Here is a 20,421-nt window from a genome sequence, read left to right as displayed (position 1 = left end):
ATAAATTTCTTTTCCAGTTCCTGGAGGTTTACCTCAAGATTTTATATAATAATTCTGTTCCTTCAAACAATCAATTTTTTAGTTAAGCTTGTCTAATTCTCTATCGCTTTCTGACCAAGTGCTCCTGTCAAGCAAAAAAAAATAAAAAAAGGCAGAGAAAAATCTTTTTTCCCCAAACTGCAGGGTGGCGATAATAACAAAAATAAGAGGATATTAATTCTTTTTAAAAATCCTAGGTTTATTGGAAAAATACTTCCTGGTTTCCTCCCAGGTACCATTACTGAACACCTTCCCCCTGCCACCAGACAGGAAAGGCAGGCAGAACTATAAAAAGTTCCTGACTCTTTGGATCAGTGGCTGTGTGCTAGAATTATCCATGGAGCTTAAAAACTTAAGATAGTTGGTGTCCACATTAGATCAATTCAATCAATCTCTGGAGGGATTTTTCTTTTTTAAAAAGCTTCCTGGGTGATTCCAGTATACAGCCAATGCTGAGAAATAATACCCAGACAACAGAGGACATGATTTCTCATGAGGAAACGGATTCCTTATGAGAAATAGAAGACTATAGAATACATACAAGAATGTTGTGAAATTTACACAAGCTAGATGAGGATGTACACACAGTCAACCAAAACACACACACAAAAGTACCCTACTTAGATTCAAAGATGGAAGGAGTTGGAAGGAATCTTACACATCAGCTGACTCAGCCCAACTGTAATGCATTTAAATGTTAAGTATCCACTCCATAGTGAACATGGGTTGCATGTAACATATATGTTTATTCAGTACATGTGTTAAGACCCCCTTTGTGTACATTCACAGCTCATTCTGTAACCTGTTGAATGTGTATACTTAGCCAACCCATTCAGCATAAATTTCTGTTCCACTCTCCCCTCCCTGAAAGTGCTTGCTTTCAGTTTTTGGCTGGAGGCTGGGCTTCCCGCCTGCAGGTTTCAATCACCTTCTTAAGAAGTAAAGCTCTCCTTTCTAAATTTGTAAATTGTGTGATTTTTAAGTTGACACTTTGTACCAGCAATATCTAATATAACTTAAGTTACAACACCCACAAAGGTCAAGGGTCACTGTGTCACTTATTTGCAATAAGCCTTCGGCTCCAGTCTTAGTGGTGGTGGCTACATTTTCAAGATTTCCTTGCTAGCTATTTTCTAGCTGGGGTTCTGCCAATGGAAGAATAAAAGTAGGAGAAAGGGAGCTTTTTTTCTTTTCTTTTTGTATTGCAGGAGGACTTCCTGCTATAGCAGCTTCCTGATCTTTGGTAACCACCCCCCTTTTCCCTTTTGCAACTTGAGCCCTTCCATTTTGTCTTCATAAATCATTTGTAACTAACTCCCTGCATTAAGTCCCTTTCTGCTCAAAATATCTAGAGTTGATTTTGATTCTGTGATAGACAATGAGTCATTAAAGACAGGGCATGACAAGCTATATTTAAAATGATACTGATAATTTCCTTTTTGGAATGGCCAAGTTCTTGTCACATCTGATTACATTATCATTGTTTCTACCAAATAAAACAACTGATAAAAGATATCATTTTAGAAGCAAGAGAGGTGTCCATTTTTCCACTTTCTTGTTCATATACGTTTGTTTTATTAGTATTATCCATAATCAACAGTTTCTTTGCACATTTTAAAGCCATTTCTTCATTATTTGAGATTGAGTTTAAAGCAAATGAAAATATGAGGGCACCATGGTCAATCCTTTAGTGTTGAGCCATTTCCACTCTTACGTTGAAAAATGACTGACTAGCATAAAGACTGCACAAGGGTGCCAGGGCCAATCCACACAGTAAATATTTCTAAAGCACCATTTCCTTCCCTTATTTGGTAAAAAACAAGATAAATGTTAAGTTACACTATTTTTCCCTTCACCTGATGGGCTCTCTTGTAAACCCTACTTTGATATCCCTATTATTTCCCAAAATTTGTTTTCACTAATTCAAAGAATTAGTGAAGGAAAATTTGATGTTCAAATGTTTGCAAAATGCAGGATTAATCAAATTTCTGAAAGTCTCCAATCTTTAGCATATTCAAATGCAGTGTCAATTTTGAAGAGGGGGTACATTACTGGAATCTACAAGTTCTTTCAACACAGAATCCTTTTTACACAGCTTTCTTTTCCCCCAAGAAAACACAAAGTTAGTGTTACAAAAAACTCACTTTGGAAAATGCTGACCCTCATGAACCAATTCAAGTTTTAGAAATTAATAAAGATTTAAGGCACAGAAAATGTCACTTAGGGAAAAATCCAACAGGTCATATCCTAATAAGAGAAGGGTTTTCAGGGCTGCAATTTCAAGGAAGGGGTATTTTATAATACTAATCATATAATTCTTTTTGGCTCAATAAATACTTTCTGAATGGCAAGTAAGGTAAATATTATAACTCAGTTTTGTGAACTAAGGAGATAAATTTGAATTTAATGCTTAGAGTAGCTTCGTACAAAACTGGATGCTCTTCAGATGAAATTAATAATAAATGTAAATTCATATATGTGCCATAGGTGGGTGAAAAGTTTCTGGGAGTAAATGCAAGGTAGTTTCTTTCTGATCAAACGTAGCAATATATTTTTGCAAATATGCAATTTTCTACCTCCTCTTTCATCTATTGTACAAAATTTTTTCCTTATTTTTATTCTGAAATTGCATTCAATGTTCAAATGAAAAATATTGCGCTTCATGTTTAGATAGCTAGTTTCAAAACTTTGAAAACATTTCAACATTATATTGAGTTTAAAGTTTTTTTTACTAGGGGCTTGATTATGTTACTTTTAAATCATTCTTGCTGACCTATGCTGATGTTTCTCAATCTTTTAAAAATCAATCTCCCCTTCTGATATATAACAAAAATTTTATGCTCTTTCTATAGTTGGTATTATACTACAATACTGAATATGCTTTTTAAAGCTAGGTGGGTACCCTCACCCATTCTGATATACTCCCATAGAAAATAATCACTGAACATTCAAATGCAATGTGGTAGATTATAGACAATCTTTGTTTTTATGTAAAAAAACCCTTAATGGAAGACTAATACATGATTCATTACTATAGTGACTCATTTACACTATGACAACCTTAACAAAGGCTGATACTTTGAACTGAAATGTCACTTAATGTTCAATGTTGTTAAAGTGGATGCTGTAGCTTTTGTATACTAAGAAGTTCAGAATATACTTGTACTTATTTTAGCAGTAAAAAGAAAACAATGCCAAACACCCCAAAAGATGACATTTGGTATCTGCCTTCTATATCTGCTAGGTAGAGTGTCAATGGGCAGAAGTCAGAGCTTTGATATTATCAAAATGCCAGCTTTGATCAACCCAAGAGAAATTTGCCTTTTGCCTCAGAAATGATGGTCTGCAGCAACATAGCAAGAATAACTCTTGCAGTGGAATTAAGGGAAAAATGATCATAACATAGACACGTGGACTCACTACTTCAAAAGAATTATACATTATACCCCAACTGAAGATCTAGAAAGGCACAACCAGAGAACTGAAAGAAATGGTAGCTCCTTGAAGACAGGGATTTTATTTATTTATACATACTCACCATTTATACATACTCACTGGCACAAATAGGTATTTAAAAAATATTTGTTGTTAAGAGAAGACAAATGTTAGACAATTGTGATATGTACTGTCATGGCTACTCTTCCCTAGCTTTCTTCCCTTGCCATCCCAAAAGAAGAGCTTTACTGCTCACTGTACCAATTCAGACAATACATGCCCACTGTGACAATACCAATGACTGGAAAAGATTTTGTAAAGAGGAAAATTAAGATAAAATCACTCTAGATCCTACTATCCTAAAATAATGACTTAAAATATTTAACCAATCCCAATTTGGGATGTTTGTTTATAGTCTTTTCCTATATTAAACAATAAAGAGAAACGTTGTATATGTATCTTTGGGCACTTGTCTATGGTAAATTTCTAGATACAAGATTGCTAGGTCAAAGGGTATATCCTTTTATAATGCTTTTGACACAAATTACCAAACTTCCCACCAGAAAGATAATAGGTCTTTACAGCCTATGGGAAGTGTGGTCCTCACTGTGATGAAAACATATACAAGGGTGGAAACGGTATATAGAAGCCTGGCTCATGAGAGGAGGAAAAAAGGCACAGGAGAGGCACACTAATGAATAAGTATGATGAAGACAACTAAGACCTATACAATTTTACTTCCTTATTTCTACTGAGCTCCAGAAAACTGTATGTATTCCCACGTAAGAGTTGAAAAGGACAAGAAAGTAGACTTATCTATTTGTCTCAATTAAGAGACAACAGAAAAATACCTCTCTTGGATTAATTATCTGACACTTCTGTCTACACTTACCTTGCCTGTCTTTCTTTAGTTTACTTTGCCTGTGAAGTATAACCAGAGGCTGTAAAATGGAAGCCTGGCTAGATGCAACTGTATTTTGATCACTTTGTTTAATCCACACAGTATAGCAATTTTAAAAATTTGGATGTATTCAGAAGAGTCATGTGCACTCCAGTCCACATAGTCCCTAACATTTACCATCTTAAACTTCATAATTTCATCATTCTACTCATTTAAGATGTTTGCTTAGCACTGATGGCATTTGCATTTGCTCTCTTTCATATAAAATAACCATAAGGAACTTAAATACCATATAGTAGTGGTTTGGCAGATACTATTCGATGTCACTTAATAAATCTGTATACTTAAGCCTAGTCTTAAAGAGGGTTGTGTTCTTAAACTCAGTATCAAGAGGAAGCTTAAGCAACAAAGTAGGACACAAAATTTCTACTGTTAATTGCTACTTAGTTCAGGCATTTTATTTTCAGGAAATCATCACACTTACTACATTACAGGTATTTTAAAACCCCAAACCCGTGGCCCTTTTAGAATTGCTAATGAGCTGTGGTTAAGAGTGTGGCTCCTAAGGTAGACCGCATTAGTTCAACACCTGGTCTAGTCAATTATACTGTGTGACCTCAGGTAAGCTAACCTCTCTGTCTCAGCCTGTCTGTAAAATAAGCATAAGGGTAGTAGTTACTTCATAGGGTAGTTGTGAAGATTAAATGTCACCATTTATGAAGTAGTCAGAATAGTACTTGGCACAAATATGTATACAATACATGATATGTACACAATAAATGTGTATATTATATATAATATATGCTATATGTAAGATATGTGTTAATAAAAAAGATTTTGAAAACACATATAATAGCTTTTCCTTATCTTCACAATATGTTTCAAGACCCCCAGTGGATGACTGAAACTATGGCTAGTAGTACCACATGCTATATATACACTGTTTTTTCCTATACATATATGCTTATGATATAATTTAATTTATAAATCAGATACAGCAAGAGATTGATAATAATAAAGTAGAACAATTATAATAATACACTATAATAGTTAAGTGAATATGGTCTCTCTCTCTCTCTTTTAAAAGATTTTATTGTACTGTATTCACCCTTTTTCTTCTTGTGATATGTCAATCTGACAAGCGAGAAGGCTACTAAGTGACTAACAGGTGGGTGGCGTATACAGTGTGGATATATGCTAGATAAAGGAATGGTTCACATTCTGGGTGGGATGGAGTGGGATAGTGTGAGATTTCATCACATCGCTCAGAATGGTACACAATTTAAAAGTTACAAATTGTTTATTTCTAGAATTTTCCATTCAATATTTTCTGACTATAGTTGATTGTAGGTAATTGAAACCATGAAAGCAAAACCTTGGATAAGGGGCAGATAACGTACAGGCAGTCTTCACTTTGCAAGGTAGTAGGAAGCCATAAAAATGCCTGTGAAAGCTGAAACCAGGCAAAGCAATCTTAACAACCAATGGGAAAAACTACTACTGCTCCATGACCTTTAAAATTTTTTGTCAACACATTAAAAATTCTCTTATGGTTAGTCAGTCATAAAAGTAGAGGGAAAAAAAGTAAAACTAACATTTAGTTCATTGTGATTTAAAAATTAGTAAGATTGAGAATTGAAGTGTTTTATTTCTTTGTAAAAAGTTACGAAGAGAGGTTTGAAGAGTGGTTGCCTTTTTCTCATTGTATAACTTACAATATAGAGCAAATATCTTTATATGCTTGGAAAATCATCACATTCCTTTCTATTTATAAGCCTGGATCAGGTACTATAATTCAAGCACCTGGCGGCAAGGTGTATGACTGCTGAGGTCCTTTCAAAGCCTAAGACTCTGATACAGAAAAGAACAAAGATATAACAGAATGAAAAGAAATACACAAGACTTACATTGTATTGATGATTGGCAACAGGCTTGTAATTGGTTGTTACAACTTTGTCCAGTTGTTGTGATAGCCTTACAGGTTTGGAAGATTCTTCTATTTGCAATCTGAAAAACATAAGGTATTATTAACATGCCTACTTATTTAGGAGAATGAAACCTGAAGAGTTACTTCTATAATTCTTCTTAATAAATAACAATTAATATATAAAAAGGTAACTTCAGAGAATATACTAGCCTTAATACTTGAAAAGCAGACTGAATATATATATATATATATATGACTATAATGTAGAAACCAATACCACAAGCTAAACATACAAATTATCTCATTATAATTCCACAACATACTTCTCATCCTATATTGCATAGGCAAGCCTCAACCATTAAAACCCAGAAGCTAGTCAGCTTTAAATTTTTAGGAAAAAATCTGTATGTAAAAATGAATTATCTTAAATTACAGAGTCTAAAATACTGGCCCCCAACCTTTTTGGTACCAGGAACTGGATTCATGGAAGGCAATTTTTCCATGGACCATGGGCTGGGGCAGGGAGGATGGTTTGAGGATGATTCAAGCGCATTACATTTATTGTGCAAACATCTCTGCTAATGATAAGTATTTGCAGCCGCTCCCCAGTGCTAACATCACCACCTCAGCTCCACCCCGATCGTTAGGCATTAGATTCTCATAAGGAGTGTGGAATTCAGATCCCTCACATGCGCTGTTTTCAGTACGAGTTGCGCTCCTATGAGAATCTAATGCTGCAGCTGATGTGACAGGAGGTGGAGTGCAGGTAGTGATGTGAGCAATGGTGAGTGGCTATAAATATAGATGAAGCTTTGCTTGTTCACCTGCTGCTCACTTCCTGCTGTGCGTCCCAGTTCCTAACCATGGAACAGTACTAGTCTGTGTCCCAGGGGTTGGGGACCCCAGGTCTAAAACTAAACAAGTTATTAATTCAAAATTTATATTCATCTAATAGGAGATAAAGGTAAATGAAAAGAAAATACATCAGCACTCAAGGTCTAGGGACTAGTGGCTCACTTATTGGACAGTACAGATACAGAATCTTTCCATCACCACAGAAACTTCCACTAGACAGCACTGTTCTGCTGGACTCTGCCTAAATTAAAATATAATTCAAAATGCCACTTTTGGGAAAAGAGCCATAAAATCAATATATGGCACCATGCAGAGCATACTACAAACATAATACTTGTTCATAATACATATTCAAGCAACAATCTTAGGATATTTTGTTTGTATTAAATATAGCATTACCCACATACAACCATTTATTTAAAAATTAGATTAGTTCATTTGGTATATCAATACAGTAAGTTTTAAAAACTGTTTTAAAGGGGGAGAAAAGTGAAGACAACTATTTTTAACAAGAAAATAGGCATCACTATACATTTTAGACTTCTCATCAGCAAGATACCAGAATTTAAGAATGTAATATATTTAAGAAAATTGCCTACCATATCTAGCTAAATTATAATTGAAGAGTGTGAGTGAAATCAAAGTATTTTGGGGCAAAAAAGTTACATTTATCATTTATAGATCCACACTGAGAGAAATACTTAAGGATTTATTTCAGTAAGAAGAAAAATGAACCCAAAAGGAACTAGTGAGATGTAATAGTCACAGTAAAGAAAACCATGTTAGAAAACTGCCTACTTAATAAAAACAAAAAAAGAAAGAGAGGTGATTTTTTTAAATGGTGGAACATAAAAGATGGGAAGAGATCAGAATTAATGTGTTTTAAGATTTTTGTGTGTTTTCTAAATGTTCTGCAATAAGCACCTATTACTTTTATAAACAAAAGGAAGTATATTCTCTTAAATAAAAAAGAAATACTATCATTTTTTGGAAGGTTAGTTTGAAAGCCATACAATTGTTAGTCTTTTAAAAATAATACATGTTCAACATTATATATTATTTTTTTTGAATGGGACTATAAATTCTTTGGTTCAGGAGAATAGGAACTAAAAATAATTTTCCTTTAAAACACCTTCAAAAGCATAACTTGAAGTATAAAATGTACCTGTTTTTATAATGTTCTTATTATTTAATTCTTTGGATGAAGGTAACTTTTAACTTCTGTTTATTTTTAGGTACATAATACCAAATTACTGAGAAGATATTAGATATCTACCAATTGCTCTTTAAATGTGAAATCCATAAATACTGTAGGTTTTGTTTTTACTATGATTCCCAAATTCAGTATACTTATTTCTGTATGAAAATATGAACATTTTAATTCTTCCACTTATTTATAAATCCATATTTATTGTTTAAGTACATGAAACTGTTTATTTTAAAAGTTGTAAGAAAAGTACCCTGGAAATGTCTTTTAAAACTTAATGAATACATAACCACAAATAACATACAATGTTACTTTGCTTTTCATGTGCCCCATACACTTTCTATGAATGTGGATAACATCTCCCTGTTAAGACTGAGAGACTAGTCTGAAGGTAGCAAGTTATCTCACTTCATTGTTGACAGTCAGTTACAGATTGAACTCCTTGTTCTACTACTTTCCCCTCTCCTCACTACTGCACTAGACTGGCCATCAAAAAAAAAAAAAAAAAGACAACTGAGAAATCACTAGCTAGAGTCTAGAAGGGAGATGTACACCCAAGAATGGACTTGGACTTAACGATCCTCTGATGTCCTCTCACTATGCTGGGGATGCAGCAGAAGTTCCTTCATATGACTTCAATCCACTCTGGAATCTAGTCCCTTCTTATCTTTCCAGTTTTACCCACCATTCTCCCACATCTGCCTCACGTGGCAGCTGTGTCATGACCAGATTCTAGGAGCCTCTTGCTGGCAATCAACCAGCAGGTGTTTATTGGGTGCCTACCTCTGCCCGGCACTGGGTTATAGGTTGGGAATACAGCAGTAAAGACTGACTCTACTAGAAGATGAGCATCAAACAAATATCATAATTAACTGCAGTACTGAAGATGGATGGGGGAGTGGTATTATGACAAATGATTGCATGTTGATATGAAAAGAAGATTAAGCCTAAGGAGTGCATTTGTAGGTAAGCTGGAGCATGACCACTCATGCTTATAAGAGGTGAGGCAAAAAGTCTAGGTGGAAATGACCTCTCCAAGCCAAGATGAGTCAAAGCTACTAAGAAATAAACCTTCAGAAAGAGAAAGTGATTGAACACAGATAAAGGAATGTTTAAGAATTGTTAAGACTATTAACTATTAATAATTTATTAATAAATTAACTATTAATAAACGTGTACTTCTTGGGGGAAATAAACACAACTAGTAGCAGCCTATTTCTGAACACACCTGTGTCCTAATTTTAGTCCTATCCCCTAATGTAATCAGTTTAAGAGTTTGGCCTCTCTAAATGGTAATCTATCTGTTATGCTGCCACTAAATTATCCTCCCTGCTTCAGTCATCTCACCCCAAGATTTGATCTTATGAGACATTCAAGAAGGGAGGCATGCACTAGCTCCTTCCTTCCATATTAAATGATTGTTCCCATTACTTCACAATTTAAAAATTCCTCAGGGTTTTAGTTTGTTTAGTGGAGTGCTTCTTTATAAATGGTAGCTTATTCCTGTCACACTCTTACACGTGTTTGTAGCCACTGCATCCTGATTCAGGTTCATGTGGTACACTTCCCTTTCAATTCTAATTCAACAATTCTAAAAGCCAATTTCATGATTCATGGAGTATCATGTTATTTTTATCCTCAAAGTATTTAATCTTTTAAATATATAAAAGAAAACGCAGATTTAACTTTTTTTAAAAAAATGAAGAACTCATACAAAAATTTAACCTTCCTATTATACATTTAAAAAGTCAACCATGAGGGTTTTATTTTAACTAAAAGAAGACATGTTAAAATTCAAAATTCAAAGGTTAGGCCGGGCGCTGTGGCTCACGCCTGTAATCCTAGCTCTTGGGAGGCCGAGGCGGGCGGATTGCTCAAGGTCAGGAGTTCAAAACCAGCCTGAGCAAGAGCGAGACCCCGTCTCTACTATAAATAGAAAGAAATTAATTGGCCAACTGATATATATATATATAAAATTAGCCGGGCATGGTGGCGCGTGCCTGTAGTCCCAGCTACCTGGGAGGCTGAGGCAGAAGGATCACTCGAGCACAGGAGTTTGAGGTTGCTGTGAGCTAGGACGCCACGGCACTCACTCTAGCCTGGGCAACAAAGCGAGACTCTGTCTCAAAAAAAAAAAAAAAAAAAAAATTCAAAGGTTAATCTATGGACTGAAAATGTATTTTTAAAGAACTAAATCTTAAAATACATTCATTAACCTTGAATAGTGTAAAATAATTTAGCAGGGTTCTTTACTTAACACTAAATAATTCATTTAACGTTATCTCATGAAGTATCAGAATAATTATTAACTCCATTTCATCACTGAGGAGTATACTCCTCAGTGATGAAATGGAGTAATAAATTATTACTTTAAAAAAAAACTTTAATGCTTCCTATTTTTTTCTATTATGAATAAAAGATTAAACATTACTGACCTCAACATGCTGTCAAAGTCAAAATACAGTGTATCTGGGTTTGTACAAAATAATATAATTCGGAGATACTTGGTTTGTAAAGCAGAACAGCAAACTATATGCAAAGGTGTTAGGCTGGACTGGGAACAAGCTAAAAGCCTCATTGTCCTGATCATTTTCAGAAATAGGTCGTAACTTTTTCAGAAAATTTTTTAAAGTGTTATTTTCAAGAAACAGTAAAAGAAAAATAATGTTCTGTGATCACTTAGATATAGCCAGGCTTTGTTTTACTTAGTTTCATAAACCATTTGTAAAAATACTTGGTGCTAATTCAGAATATACATCTATATCTATATAAGGCAAAGACCATGTCTTTTTGTACTTCCCATAGAGAAAGTGCTTGGAAACAGGCAGTACATTTATAAAATAATTACTGTTATAGTAATTATTGCTAGTCATAAATCATATTTATCTATTTGTCACAGTATAAAACTTCTTAGGTGTCAAGTAACAAATTTAGACAAGCTTGAGGTAGTAAGATTTCTAATGAAAGAAAACTCCATTTCTTTTAAAATCCATAATTTTGAATTTCAGGTAACTTAGAATTGTATTCTTGAAAATTCAAGTTGGGGAAGTTTGAAAGTAGTCTCTAAAATATTTGCCTAAATTGTAACATCAAAAACACTAAAATACTTGGGGAAATATAAAATACAGGTAAAATATTCCTCTGGCTACTATTTGCAGAACAGAGTGGGGCAAAAATGGAGCTGGGAGACCAGGACAGCTACTGTACTAATCCAGAAGACAGAGAACACTTACTTGGAACAGGGTGATGATAATGGAGTAAGAGTCAAGTTAAACAAATTTAGAAAATATTTTGAAGACAGATTCAGTAAAAATTGGTGTCTAACTGAATGAGGGGACAAAGGAGAAAGAAATGCATCAAGAATGAACTGAGCTCAGATTTCTGGCTTGAGCAACTATAACCTAAGAAGGGTGAACAGATTATATCACTGCAAAACTGTTTCTTAGGGGTTGCACTATATTTTACTAGGAAATTTGCAAATGAGATGCTCCATTTTCAGACCTAGAAAACTACTCCAGGTGAAAATTAAGAGAACTGAAAAATTAACACCTTCTATTTTGAATTCTTAAATAAGTTTTATATAGATATGAGTTTCTCTTTCTGCCTCAGTTAAGTTAAAATATATACAAACATCTAATGTAGAACAGCTTTAAGAGCAACTTATTTCTCTGAAGAAGAAATAATGATTAACAATTACTATCACTGCATAACCTTAGTCATATAAAATTATTTAGCTTTGTTACTATTATAAGGAAATAGTCAAACTCGTTGAATGACTAGTCTTTCTACGATTATTATTTAAAAAGTAAGTTTTATCTCATAGAAATTCTACCAATCCAAAAAAAAAAAAAAGCTCAGAGTTCAAGGACTACATGACCTAAGAGCTGAAACACCAATAAAATGACAATAACTGCAACAGAAATAATAAGACATTTAAAGTGTACTTACTATGTGCTAGAAACTGTGATAAGAGCTTTACCTACATCATCTCAATCTCATTTTTTCCCTCAGATTAAGCAAAAACACAGCTGAAACTCTGGCAGTTAATCATTACTTTATATGCTCCCATAAAAGGCCATATAATAGAATAAAATCTCTAATTAAAATCGCACAGAACTTCATTCAAAATAAATAATTCCTCCTTGACTGTCACCCACCTTCCTACAACTAATTAATTCTACACACACAGCAAGAATATATTTTCCTGTACAACACTTTAAAAAAGATTCCTAGGCCATTAACCATGGTTCATCATTGCCCTTATCAAAATTACAGTCAGCCCTCCATATCTGAGTGTTCTACATCTGCAGATTCAACCAACGTTGGATAGAAAATATTCAGGAGCAGGAGAAGCCCCAATAAAAATAACAATACAACAACAACAAAAAAATACAAATTTAAAAATACAGTATAACAACGCTTTACATAGTATTTACATTGCATTAGGTATTATAAGTAATCTAGAGATGATTTAAAGTATATGGGAGGGTAGGTTATGCAAATATGACACTTTTATATAACGACTTCAGCATCAATAGATTTCGGTATCTGAGCAGGTCCTGGGCCCAATCCCCTATGGATACCGAGGGATGACTGTACTTCTTTTTTTTTTTTTTTTGAGACAGAGTTTCACTTTGTTGCCTAGGCTAGAGTGAGTGCCGTGGCGTCAGCCTAGCTCACAGCAACCTCAAACTCCTGGGCTCAAGCGATCCTTCTGTCTCAGCCTCCCAAGTAGCTGGGACTACAGGCATGAGCCACCATGCCCGGCTAATTTTTTCTATATATATTAGTTGGCCAATTAGTTTCTTTCTATTTATAGTAGAGACAGGGTCTCGCTCTTGCTCAGGCTGGTTTCGAACTCCCGACCTCGAGCGATCTGCCCGCCTCGGCCTCCCAGAGAGCTAGGATTACAGGCGTGAGCCACCGCGCCCGGCCTAACTGTACTTCTTTATTATTAGAGACAGTTATATATTATACAGGAATTCAATTCAAATTACTTTGTATTTTGAAAATATAAAATTCATGTAAACATAAAAGAATAGTAGCCATATACAACCTCCAAATATTTTAAAGGATGAATACTGGTAAGACTTAACAAAATTAAGAAATGCCAAACTCTCACTCTAAACTGTTGGCAGAGTTAGGAAGAGAACTCTATTAATTTTAGTCAATAAATACTCTATAAATCCTCATCTATAAGTATAGTGTTTTTCATGTAACAGCAACTCAATAAATATTTGTTGAACAAATGAATAAATGACACCTTCACTGGAAAATTAGATCACAAAGAAAAAGGTAGACTCCCATGTCAGCAAATACTATAATATTGCCTGATTTCATACAAGTGGATTATCATAAGATCTAAGCAGAATTGCTAAGCAATATTGCTTTGCTAATCTGGTTATCAACAGAATTAAACAACAAAAATCCTGAACAACATGTTTCCACCAGCAATTGCCAATGTAGGAGTAATTTCATAATGTAAACATCATTTTAGCATTCATCTTTCTTTTATGCTGTAGCTATACTTGACTGCAATTTACGTTATTGTTAAAATGATGGGTTTTACAAAAGAATGTGCATTTTCTTAAAATTTAGATTTCATTTTTGAAAGGGAGAGTGAAGCAGTGAAAGGAGGTAAACAGTGCCTCCCTCAAGGGGAGGAGATGGCTGACATTTACAGGGTAAGAGAAGGAGAAAAATCACATGGCAAAGAGACGCAGGAACAGCAGTGGAGCGCTAGATCTGCCCGTGAGAAAGAGCACGTACACCCAGCCCAAAGTCAAGTAATAAAAAAAGGAAGTTCCAGGAGAAGGCGCAGCTTGGGAGCAGGACAGAAGGCTGGGGGAAAGGCCAGCTGAGGTGGTAACCAGGGTTTTCAAGGCTGAGCTGCCTTATCAATATGAAAACGTTCTGAACAAGCCTAGCTTTCAGACAGTACGTTTATAGGAAGTTTTAGTATTTTGGAGCAGGACAAAGCTTCTCAGAGGGACTGTAATAGTAAGTATATGTCAATCTATTAGAATGTGGATCTAAGTGGCGATGAAGAAATTTTAGGGCTTGGAACTAACAAGTAAGTGAATTATATCCTTATCTGGCAGGACTATTTGCAGAATTACAGATAGTAAATACTAAATTACTTGGACAAGTGTCTTATTTATTAATATTAGTATTTATTATTTTTAAACTTCATAAAAACATGGCCCATGAACAGGCATATGATATCAATATGTTGAATAAAAAAAGAAATTTTAGGCTCCATTTAATCAGAGAGGATAATTTGGTTTCCAAATCATAAAACTTACAGTAATGTATGTTAACATTTGGATTTGGCATTTAAGAGAAGAGACATAAAATGTATTAAAGTTTACTTTTCACCCTGTAGGAAATATCCAATAAGGAAAATAGTTCATTATTGACTTGCACTGTCCAATATGGTGTCCACTAGTTATATGTGTCTATTTAAATTAATGAAAAATGAATAAAATTTAAAATTTAGATTTTTGGGCATACTAGTCACGTTTCAAGTGCTTACTTGCCACATGTGGCTAGTGGATAGCATACTGGACAAAGATAGAGAACACTCCTATCATTGCAGAAAGTCTATCAAACAGGACAAAAATCACAAACTCAAATGTATACAGGGGCCTACAAGTGAAGCAGAACACCAAAGTGAGAGGTGGAGGTGATGGTGAACTGGAAACAGAGCATATCCTTCACCGCAGGTGGGCAACAAGTTCGCCAGTTCCACCTGACTGTTACTCTCTAGGGAGGCAGGCACAGTACTAACGGATCTTCTCATTATTCAAGAAAATGCAGAGAATCAGATTTTTACGTGAGATCACTCATCAAACATTGCCAACTAATTCAATTTAGAAAATGGGCAACCTTGCGCTCTTTTTCTTAGACATATGGGGGAAAAGAAAGAAGAAAAAAAAAAAAGGGCAACCCTCCCACCCCAAACCAACCAAACAAGAAAACCCTTTGAAATCAAAAAGCATATACACTAACTAGCTAGATCAGGTCACCAGTTAGCACCCTTTGATCTATGTATCTATATTCCAGGGGTTTTTTGTTTTAAACAAAGCAGCAGCAAAGAATTATTAGTAGAAGCAGCAAAGTCATGACACAAGTGGGAAATAACCACTGGCACTAAGACTACAGTTTACTGAAGGAACAGCAATTCTCTCCACCTCCACTCCTGTGCTCCCCTCCTGGGGGGGATCTAGGAGTTGGCTGATGGACTGAAAGAATAAAAAAATATCTCCCTCTATTTAATACAGAAATTTGATCTTTTTTGGCTTATAAAACCGGCAACTTCGTATGATTCTACCTAATAGCTCCCTCTTAATGAAAGACTTAAAACTGAGCTCAATTCTTCTATCTGAGAAAAATACATTAATAATTCAAATTGCTAGTTAAGATCCAGCATAAGTGTGATTTGCCCATGATCACACAGCTGGTCAGAGACAGAGTGGGACAAAAATCAAGATTCCTTGTCCGGTGCTCATCACCTGTATCATAATGGCATCTTAAATATAATGAAACGATTCAGATGTCTCATCAAGTTTGGTAAATTCATGTTCTCCCAATTTGAAATATTTATATCAATAGTTATTGAAACACTGTAAGACTCTGTCAATCCCTTATCTATTTTTCACTTCTCTCTGAAGAATATACTGCCAGCATTCCAGAGAGTATTTATTTACCTCTGTTAGCTAGATAACACAAATCTGCACTAAACATGTAAAATACAAGTATCTTTCCTCATGGTCAGAGCATTTTTACTACCTTACATAGTTTCCTTTTCTCTTATATTCTTTCCTTACATAATATTAAAGAGAGTAAAAAAAAAGAAGTATCTTTTGAAATCGGATTCATGTCAATAATTTCACATTTAAAAAATTAGAGAGTAAAGGAAATCTGTGGCATACAGAATGGCCTTAAATAATGCTTAAAGAATGCACTACATCATGGTATGGCAGGGTCTGAAACTAGACTTTAAGTTCCAGTTCCACCACTAGGTGTGACCGTGGTTAAATAAGTCAAGTTCTCTAAGTCCTTGATGTCTGCATGGAAAAACAAGGATTATAACAGAAATAAGTGACATAATCTTTATAAAACACTTAGTGAATAGCCTGTATGCATTCAGTATATTTTAGCTATGATTATATAATACTTCTTATCACTCAAGTACCCATATTAAACAGAAATGTATGAGAGTTATTTGAATCAGCACAACTTTTAATAATTATATGGGTTTATACATTGAATCTTAGAACCAAGACCTATGAAATTTGTGTTCACCCATTATTCTGATGGAGGATATTTGGCTATATCAGATTAAAACACACTTTATGTCTTTTGATGTTTTCAAGGATAAGAAAATTTCTCTCTAAATGCCATTCAGCTGCAGGTAAAACATGTCATGCTCATGGTAATGTTAATTAGAACTAATTATAACTTAACCACAGCACCAAAAGACATTAAAAAATTATGGTAGCTTACAGTTTGGGGTAACATACATCTGATTCAAAAAACTCACTGAACTTTGGAGGTAAGCTAAATATGTTTTGGATCTAATCCTTTAGGGCACTCAAATCAATCCTGCATATGTGACTCTCAATCAGTACTTGACTAGAATGAGTTTAACAAAAGTAGAAAAACACATTTGAGTGGAACATCTCCTTAAATTACACAGATTACTCATGATAACCATTTTTAAACAACTAGTCTCGAAAATTATTTTTCCCCATCTCCCTTGTCATGTTAAAATATGACTCAAGAAGGTTATGTAATTGTCTTCACAAGAGATAAGATCACCTTCAGACAGACTGCATATAGTGAGTACAAATGAATAAAGTAACTGTTTCACTCCTCTCCTGCACTTAATCTTGAACATCTGTTTTACTGTGGCTAGTGTTCTCCCATTTTCTCCCATTTTTCACCTCCTTGCCCTTTTTACTTGATTTTCTATACAGCTCCGGATTACTTCACATCCATTATTTTACCCCAATAGCCAAATAGGCTAATACTTTCAGAGAAGATTAAACAATAACATTTAGGCCCTTTTTCTCCCATAATCCCAAGAGATTAGTCAAGTTTTATATCTCTTAAATACGTTACCTAAATCTTATCTACATTGAACCTCATGAACTTCTGAGTGTGAGACAGGGAATTAATGTAGACAGCATTTAGCAATCTTCTTGACACAATCATTTTAGTATGTGCAGCTCAGGAGATTTCATTATCCATTTCTTCTCCCAGATTACTCAGAAATATAAAGTGAGTTTTGCCTAAGTACTAATTCTAGGGGCTCCTATTATTTAAACTCTCCCATCTAGATAAGTAATTCATTCTCGCCTTCTGCCTCTTTGCTGGCTCCCAATTGACAACAAAAGAGTCCAGAGTCCCGTGATGAAATCTGACTCAGAGAAATGACTGTATGTGGGACCTGGAGGCCACAGAGATGGTGGCAAGTCAGTGTGATGAATTTGGGACTGCCAAACCTTTGAATATTCTTGAATCACCTCATGTATATCTTGATTAGAAATATTTGAGAACTAGATAATTTGTCCAGAAGGATTTAAATGAAGTCTAGGTAGTGGTATTAGGGACAAGACTACTACATGAGAGTTTCTTTCAGTCCCACTTTTCCATTTTGTAATTTTTAGTTTTATGCTTTTTGTGGTAAAGTCTTAGCAGCAAAAGCTATGAGGCTAATACAGAAATTAAAGTGTGTGTGTGTGTGTATGTATATAAATATATATAATTTCAATATTTACTTCATAAAATTCCCATTTAATTTACTAAAATTTCATTAGCATTTGAAACTGTTAATCAAACATTAGAAATAAAAATAAAGATAGGTACCTCCTCCCCATAAATTTGTCCTAAGAAGCCAAGAAGAAAACTCAAGTCTTTCACTATGCCAATATGATGAACTCCAATGCATTACTCATGAGATAAACAGTATGCAAAAGCCTTTTCTTTTCATTAAGGATTGAAATGTATTCATTATTTTAAGGATGGGATTTAGCTGTGAGACTTTATTCTCACAAATTTTACCTTTGTGGATAAAATTCTTTAAAAATTAAAAGAGAAACTGCTGGAAATTGCCAATAATATAATAAAATTAATTCAGTTTCATCATGGAAACACTAATGCTTTTAATAAATTCACCATATTGATAATAATTATTACACTAAGACCCTCTACTTTCACAATTTTGTCAGACCTCTCAACATTCAACTACTACCACCTTTCTGTAAGCTCCCAAAGCGCTTATCTGCTGACAGATGTCTAGGCTTGTGGTTTGGTACCATCTCATGGGCCAACATGCAAACTCTTCTCTTACACAGAACCCACGGACAGATTTATTAAAAACTGAATACATCATTTTATAATGTTAATTTAAAAAATATTTTCTGGCCGGGCGCTGTGGCTCACGCCTGTAATCCTAGCACTCTGGGAGGCCGAGACGGGCGGATTGCTCGAGGTCAGGAGTTCGAAACCAGCCTGAGCAAGAGCGAGACCCCGTCTTTACTATAAATAGAAAGAAACTAATTGGCCAACTAATATATATAGAAAAATTAGCCGGGCATGGTGGCACATGCCTGTAGTCCCAGCTACTCGGGAGGCTGAGGCAGGAGGATCGCCTGAGCCCAGGAGTTTGAGGTTGCTGTGAGCTAGGCTGACGCCACGGCACTCACTCTAGCTTGGGCAACAAAGCGAGACTCTGTCTCAAAAAAAAAAAAAAAAAAAAAAAAAAAATTTTCTTATTATTGCAAAGAATCCATTACAGAAATGTTTCAGCCGGTTTTTTATAATGATTTACAGATTTAGACTCTGTATTATTTTATTTGCATTGCTAGTTCTATTTACAAACAGCTTCACATTTTAGTCACTTATTTTATAGCCTATAACTCATACAAAATGTTAGGGATATCAGACTATTCTTCATGTAGCGCTGGTTAGTCACAGAATGAGTATTATGACAGGACAAAAACCAATGTATGAGAATGTTTTCTTCATGAACATGCACGAATGGTAAAAATTATAATATAGGCTATGTATAGCCATGACACATGTTCAAGAAATGATGAAAAAAATCTATTTTATTTTTCTAAGCTGCTGATGATTTGGGTTACTTATGTATATTTTGGCAAATGTTGCTTTGGTAGATATCTTTATATTGAAAGATGATGAGGTTGATTCACCAACAGGAAAACATAAATTTCTATATTATTTTTATCCAGTTGTAGTGGTAGTTTTATACCAGGTTCTTTCCCCCTGCTTCCTCTATGACTAACTAGAAGTAAATTCATAGTGTTGCTAGCTGAAGGCAAGGGCAAAGTCTGTGTCCATGGAACAGTCTAGGGTAACATGCTCAAATGGCTTAGGTCTCCTAGGAGCATAATCCATTTAATAAGTAAGTTAAACAGGAAAAAATGAAAAAATATGTATGTCTATGAACATATATATTGGAATGAACATAGTCTAGAACATGCTCATGTTCCTTCTGGTTCAATACTTAGAGCCAATAAAGAAATTAATAAGGATTTGAGCTTGTTGTGTTTTTATACAGATCAAAATGGAAATATACATGACTAAAGGGAAGTGGGCTTCTGTGAATTTAATTAATACGTAGATCTTAAATTATGGAGTATGTTTGATAAAAGCAATTTAAATATAAAATAAACTTGGCAGTTTAAAGTGAGACTTTACATAATTTATAACAGATGGTACAGTAATAATCTTTACATCATTTAAGATTAGATCAGATTCTTGAAACTGTAACCACTATCACCATGAACAGGCTACAGAATCTTCCCTAAATAATGTCTATTAGAGAATGTGTATTTTTTGCAAACTACATGTTTACACTATGTGAAATCTGAAGGAAACACATTGAAAAAGTGAAAATAGATTTATGTAACTGTTAGTTTAAGCAGTGACTAAAGGAACTTAAAGTGGGTGTGTAGGAGGGAATAAATAAGTAATGTAGTTTAAGGAGGCTGATTTAACAGAAATTAGACAATAAAAGACCAAAAAAAT

At 34.5% G+C, this 20,421-nt stretch overlaps 1 protein-coding gene across 1 annotated transcript in view; it reads right to left on the bottom strand.

Moving 5' to 3' along the window:
* Positions 1–20,421, bottom strand: part of GTF2F2 (general transcription factor IIF subunit 2) — a 149,086-nt gene that overhangs the window by 28,233 nt on the left and 100,432 nt on the right. The window contains exon 6 of the mRNA XM_012782733.3: positions 6,283–6,382. Coding sequence (XP_012638187.1) covers positions 6,283–6,382 — 100 coding nt within the window. The remainder of the gene's footprint in view (positions 1–6,282; positions 6,383–20,421) is intronic.

This window comes from Microcebus murinus, chromosome 13, assembly GCF_040939455.1.
Source record: "Microcebus murinus isolate Inina chromosome 13, M.murinus_Inina_mat1.0, whole genome shotgun sequence".
Classification (NCBI taxonomy): domain Eukaryota; kingdom Metazoa; phylum Chordata; class Mammalia; order Primates; family Cheirogaleidae; genus Microcebus; species Microcebus murinus.
The sequence above is the reverse complement of the archived record's forward strand: the minus strand, read 5'-3'. Positions and strand labels throughout refer to the sequence as shown.